The 6,460-nt window shown below is 53.0% G+C and overlaps 1 protein-coding gene across 1 annotated transcript in view; it reads left to right on the top strand.

Moving 5' to 3' along the window:
• The first annotated feature begins 1,760 nt into the window (after positions 1 to 1,760).
• Positions 1,761 to 6,460, top strand: part of PNP (purine nucleoside phosphorylase) — an 11,860-nt gene continuing 7,160 nt past the window's right edge. Inside the window, exons 1-3 of the mRNA XM_009997996.1 lie at positions 1,761 to 1,783; positions 5,540 to 5,709; positions 6,380 to 6,457. Of these exons, the coding sequence (XP_009996298.1) occupies positions 1,761 to 1,783; positions 5,540 to 5,709; positions 6,380 to 6,457 (271 nt within the window). The remainder of the gene's footprint in view (positions 1,784 to 5,539; positions 5,710 to 6,379; positions 6,458 to 6,460) is intronic.

Genomic DNA, 6,460 nt, shown 5'->3' with positions numbered 1-6,460 from the left:
CTTTGATGCCAAAGAACTGTGTGGAAAATCAAGGGTGAGGACCTGACATTGCTCTGTCATTGAATGGGGTGGGAGCAAATCATGGTTTGCAGAGGAGTCCCAAGAGCTGGCAAGAGGAACATGGGGTTCCAGAAGACTTGAGGGAGCTGGGAAGTGGCTCTGAGAACCCAGCTTTAGGCAGATGTTTCTTGGGGTGCCAGTGACTTGCAGAGTCCTTTGGGACGTTGGCTCATGTGGGAAGAAAAGGAGTGAGGGGCCTCTTTGGACAAGGGGTTGGATGCAGTTAAACCTCCCTGAAGCCAGCTCTGTTGTCAGCCTGGTGTGTTCTGCTCAGAGGGATGATGCTGAAGGGCAAGAAGAAGGTGCAGAGCCCAGGGGTGGCTGCAGTTTGGAAAGACAAGAATGACCAGAAGGAGATACATGGAGAAAAGGAGGGAGAACGTGGTGAAACCAGTGAGAAAGGGGTTAGAAGGGAAGGTGGTGGAGCAATATCAGGGCCTAAATGCTTCATTTCCATCACCCCCAGCAAACTGAGAGCAGTGTGGATTCCTAAGAGGAAGCAGCTAAGTGTGACTAGAAGGAAGAAGGGGGAGAAGGTCAAGATCTAGAGGGGGAAGGGGAATTGTGGACACTGCTGGGATCCATCTGCTGTTTCTTTGGTGCCAGTTGTGTCTTTCAACAAATACCTCTTGTCAACAGAACCTGATACTGAAGTCCTGCTTGCCCTGGGCTGTGCTGGCTTCCAACAGGAAGCACCTCTAAAAATGCCCAGTTTGTTTTTCTTGCTGCACTTCCTACCCTGATTGACTTTGAAATCTTGGGGTCACCAAGGGAACATTTACAAGGGGCTTCAAGACCAAACATGAATTGGAAGTATTATGAGATATGATGAGCCCTGAAACTGGTGCCACCCCAGGTGACTCCAGCTGCTGGTTGGTTCCCAGTTGACACCAGGGCATGGGATCTATAGAGGTGCCTGGTCAGGAGCAGGTGACTCCAGCTGCTGGTTGGATCCCAGTTGGGATCTATAGAGGTGCCTGGTCAGGAGCAGGTGACTCCAGCTGCTGGTTGGATCCCAGTTGACACCACAGCATGGGATCTATGGAGGTGCCTGGTCAGGAGCAGGTGGCTCCAGCTGCTGGTTGGATCCCAGTTGACACCACAGCATGGGATCTATGGAGGTGCCTGGTCAGGAGCAGGTGGCTCCAGCTGCTGGTTGGTTCCCAGTTGAGACCAGAGCATGGGATCTATGGAGGTGTCTGGTCAGGAGCAGGTGGCTCCAGCTGCTGGTTGGTTCCCATTGGGATCTATAGGGGTGCCTGGTCAGGAGCAGGTGACTCCAGCTACTGGTTGGTTCCCAGTTGACACCAGAGCATGGGATCCATGCAGGTGTCTGGTCAGCTGCTCCTCTCTGGGGAGCCTGCTGGAAAGTTCTGTGCACGTGTGTGTGTGAACTTTCTGGGGCTTCATCTGCATCAGAAAGTGGTGGTGGGTGCCTGGGAGCTTTTTTTCAGAGCTCTAGAGCCTGTGTCATGGGGTGTGAGACCAGGAACAGCAGATGCCCTGAACATGCCCCTCCTACTCCGGGATTAGAGATGCTCAGGGAGAAGTGGGACACACCTCCCTGACTCCCTGCCAGAGGCAGCAGCAGCTCCTGCAGGTTCAAGGGGCCTCGGCTCTTGGGTCAAATCAAACCCTTGCAGCTCCATTTCCAGCACCCATCCCCTTCTTTTGGTTAAGCAGGGAGGAGGAGGAGGAGGATGGCCTCTGCTGAGGAGGACAGGTAAGGTGCTGTGAAGCAGGGGATGCCCAGACATCCAGGCTGGAAGGGGCTAAGGAAACGGCATCTCTTTTCCTCACCTTCTTTTTCCTCTTCTTCCTTCTTGGGCTCTCAATAAACACCAGGCAAGGGCTGCTCTGGAGTCAACATCTTGCTGTTGAGGAGGAACCTGATCCCCTGCCTGGGTCAGGTGCTGGTTTTAAGACAAAAAAAACCACCCATGACCTTGGGAGAGGTGATGGGGCCAGAAGAGGCAACTCTCATGGTGGTGGAGGGGCTGACCTTGCAAAAAAACATAGGGCCCCTCTGAATGGAAATGCTTCAGCTGCTGGTTGGGCTGGGGCTGCTTTGTCCCTGCCTTTGTTTCCAACCAACCTGGGAGGACAGTCAGGGTGGGGTGGGTGGGTTGGTTTTGTTTTCCTGCCATAAAGGATCTGCCGTGGGTGGCAGAGCTGGGTTTTGCAACAGATGCATTTCTGCAGGGAGGAGGGGGGGAAAGGGGATTGTGTTTTCAGCTGAGCCTGGGGTTTAATCCAAAGGGAGGTCACTGAGCACTATTATTAGGTGGGTATTGTTGGAGATGGAGTAGCTAGAGGGGGCTTTGTGCTCCATCTATTCATTCAGGCTGGCAAAAAAAAGCTGGCACAGACCTCAGGCTCAGTCATTCCCAGGCTAAACAGTTGTGTTTGGTGACCCAGGGGTCAAACTTTCCCCGCCCCTTCCCCTGCACACACACACACACACACACTCTCCTGCTGAGCAAATCTCTCCTGCCTATTCAGAAATGATCCCCTTTGATGTTGTGCAGCCAGAAGAGTTGTGCAAACTGAAGCCTGCAGGCTGGATTTTGGGCATGGCTGTGCTCTCAGCTCTGGGAGCAACTCTGATCCCCTGCACACCTGAAGTGGGATGGAGAAGTGGGATGGAGAAGGCTCCTCAAAGCCCCTTCACTCCTGCCTGCACCTCCTTTCAGGCCAGGAGGGTGACACAGCACTGGAGTTTTGCTCCTTTTGGATAAGGAATATTTTAATGTCTTTTGTTTAGAAGGAAAAGAAGAAAATCCCTCCAGCTCAGCCCAGCTCAGTCCATCCCAATGTCTTCAGCAGGTTCATTCCTAACATTTCTGGGGATGCAGGAATGAATTTGGAAGTGTTATTTTGCAAAGCTTGTAAGCACCTTGTAACAGATTAAAAAAAGAGTGGAAAGGGGATTAGTGGTCAAGGAGAAGAGCAGGTTCTGGTGACTTCATTCTTTCCTCCTGTCTGCTGCAGGGACATCAAAAAGCTTGGGGATTGCATGTAAATGCTCTTGGTTCCCTCTAATTTCTAAACAAGGTTGTTCTACAGAGACACTGGGAGGGGCATCACTCATTAATGTATGTAAAACACTTTCCAAGTGTGGGAGCAAGGGATCATTTAGTCAAGTGGAGGCCTCATGAATGTTGCTTTTGTGGTTTTGGCTCCTTTCAGGAGCTCCTGGTACACTTGGAAAATTCAATGTGTTCTGGTAAATGAGCTTTTGCATTTCCAGGCTCTTCCTTTGCAGGGCATTTTAGCCAAGTGGGACCCTTGGTTTTGTGCCCAGGGAAGTTGTTTTTCTCCTGTTGGATGGTTGGTTTATGACATCCTGGGGGGTTCTTGACATCAGTTTGTGACTAGGAAGATGTGCAGTGTCTGATAGATCAAACTGGAGTTAGAGCAGGAGCTGGACAGCTGGGAGGTGACAGAGCTGAGAAGGTAAAATCCCAACAGAGGGGAGATTGAGGTGAGACATGAGGAGGGAATTGTTTGGTGTGAGGGTGGTGAGAGCCTGGCCCAGGTTGCCCAGGGAAGCTGTGGCTGCCCCATCCCTGGCAGTGTTGAAGGGCAGGTTGGATGGGGCTTGGAGCAACCTGGGCTGGTGGGAGGTGTCCCTGCCCATGCAGGGAGGTTGGGACTGGATGATCTTGAAGGTCCCTTCCAACCCAACCCAGTCTGGGATTGGATGTTTCTATGAAAAACTACCTGCCTTGTCAGTCTAAAGGAGGAAAAAGCAGTCAGGGACTGAGATCCTGCATTGGAGCAGCTGAAACTCCTGAACCACATGTGCAACTGACAGTCAGATCCTCTTCATCCATGGTCTGAGAGCCCCTGGAGTTGGCAGCCCAGCTTCTCTGCAGGCCCTCTGGGACTGCAGGCAGCAGAAGCACAACAGCCTGAAGCTTTGCACCTCTGGAAGCAAGAGGTTTGGGTTGCAAACACCCACCCCACACCTGCCTGAAGCAGACAGCAAGTGCTTAGCAAGGGCTCCAGTGAATGTGGCATCACCTTCAGCCTCGTGGTGTCATCCTCTCACCCCTCCAGAAGCAGGTCAGCTTTTCCTACAGGGAGAAACTGCCCCTCTCTGTGTTTGCTTCACTCTGTGGCCCAATCTTCTCCCACACAGTTGTTGTTCTCCTGAATGGTGACAATTGAGTCACTCTCCAGAAATGCTGTTGCTCCCCTTGCTTCTGAAGGAAGTTTCCAGTCAACCTCAGTGTTGCCTTTCAGAAGGCACCTGCCTTGTGCTGTTGGAGATGGGGTGGTGGGATTGCTCCATTTCTTGATTGCATTTCAAAACTGATTTATGCATCCCATGATTGCTGGACCTAAAAGCCTTCCTTTCCCTCCAGGGGCACAACAGGCAGGGTCATCCCACCTCCTAGACTGGATGAGATGTATTGTTTGCCAAGTGATTTGAGCAGTTCCCCCTCAAATCAGACACCAGGAGCCCAAAACTCCTGGTTTTAGTGTTTGGTGCAGGCTGATGTCTAGGGCTTGGCTGCAGGTGTGACCTGGGTGAGTGGAGTCTCCATGTGTAGCATCTGCTGGAAGCATCAGGGATGAAGAAGGTGTTTGGGATGTTCCAGTCCTAGAAGGAAGCACTAGGAGCTGATGGCTTCAGTGCTTCTTAAGAAAATTGGGTTCTCTGTTCATGTGTGGTCTACCTATTGCAGAGGACAATGTCTACTCCTTTGTCCCACCCCCCCCATGTCCTGGGACTTCCATCCTCTTGCCTTGAGCCCTCCCAGCCTGGACACCCCTGTGCACAAAGCACACAGGCTGGGGTTCCTCACGGGGCTTCTGCATCCCCCAAGGGGCTCAGGAGAGCCCAGCAGGAGTGGTCCATGCCTGGGGACACTTCTGTGTTGTAGGTATCTCCACTGCAGAATGGAATCAGTGAAGAAGATTCAAATGATTTGGGGCAAAAGATGAGATGAAAAGTGAAACAGCTGCCATCAGACTTCATCACAGGATCCTTCTGGTTGGAAAAGGCCTTTAAGATCATTGAGTCCAACCATTAACCCAACTGCACCAAGTCCAGAGCTCACCCATGTCCCTCAGCATCACATCTACAAGGCTTGGAAACCCAGGGATGGGGATGGAACCACCTCCCTGGGCAGCCTGGGCTGGGGTTTAGTGACCCTTTCAGGGAAGAAATTTCTTCTAATCTCCAACCTAAACCTCCCCTGGAGCAACTTGAGCCCATTTCCTCTTGTCCTATCCCTTGTTATTTGTTATCCTGCTGCTTTTCCTTCCTCTTCCCAGTTTCACCCACTAAACTGAGCAGGGCCAGGGCACAGCAGGAGAGCCAGGGATGAACCATTCACTGCCCACAGCTGTGGAACTTCTAGTATTGTCATTTTAGTGACATTTCTTTTTCTCTGCACCTTTTCAGGGCTTTGGAGCCTGTTCCTTGGGTGCCTCTGGAGCTTCACTGACCACTTCTTGTTGTTTGCAGACCCAGCTATGAGGTGTACAAGGAAACAGCAGATTGGTTACGTGCCAGGACCAGCCAGCACCCCAGGGTGGCCATCATCTGTGGCTCTGGGCTGGGGGGCTTGGCTGATGTGTTGGACAACAAGACAGTCTTCCCATATGAGGACATCCCTCACTTCCCACGGAGCACAGGTCAGCACAGGGCATCTCTGCTCCCTCAAAAAGAGGGGTTGGGGAGGTGGGGGTGGGTGTCTTCTCCTGAGGGACAAGAGGAAACGGCCTCAAGTTGCCACCAGGGGAGGTTTAGGTTGGGTCTTGGGGATGGTTTCTTCCCCCAAAAGGAAGAGTCCCCATCCCTGGAGGGGTTTCCAAGCCCTGGAGATGTGGAGCTGAGGGACACGGGGCAGTGGTGGCCTTGGCAGGGCTGGGGGAAGGGTTGGGCTTGGTGATCTTAAAGGTCTTAAAGGTTTAGGTTGGATCTTGGGGATGATTTCTTCCACCAGAGGGAAGAGTCTCCATCCCTGGAGGGGTTTCCAAGCCCTGGAGATGTGGTGCTGAGGGACATGGGGGGGTGGTGGCTCTGCCTGTGGTGGGGATAATGGTTGGGCTGAATGACCTTGAAGGTCTTTTCCAACCCAAACACCTCTGTGGTGCCATGATCAGCAGCCCAGCCTTGCAGGGGGGGAGCTCACCCTGCACCCCTTGGGTGACATTTGGGGTGAAATGTCTGTTCCCAGCAACAACCCCCCCACATCCCAGCCCCCCCATCATACCAGGCCCTTCTGGAAAGCACCAGCAAGTGGCAAAACCCCCCCCTGAAGCCCCAGCTCTGGGGCCAGGGGGTGACAGTGCCCGTTTGCAGTGGCAGGGCACGCGGGGAGGCTGGTGTTTGGGGAGCTGGGGGGCCAGCCCTGTGTCTGCATGCAGGGCCGCTGCCACGGCT

The sequence above is a fragment of the Chaetura pelagica genome, unplaced genomic scaffold (assembly GCF_000747805.2).
Source record: "Chaetura pelagica isolate M959 unplaced genomic scaffold, ChaPel_1.0 scaffold865, whole genome shotgun sequence".
NCBI lineage: Eukaryota > Metazoa > Chordata > Aves > Apodiformes > Apodidae > Chaetura > Chaetura pelagica.
The sequence above is the reverse complement of the archived record's forward strand: the minus strand, read 5'-3'. Positions and strand labels throughout refer to the sequence as shown.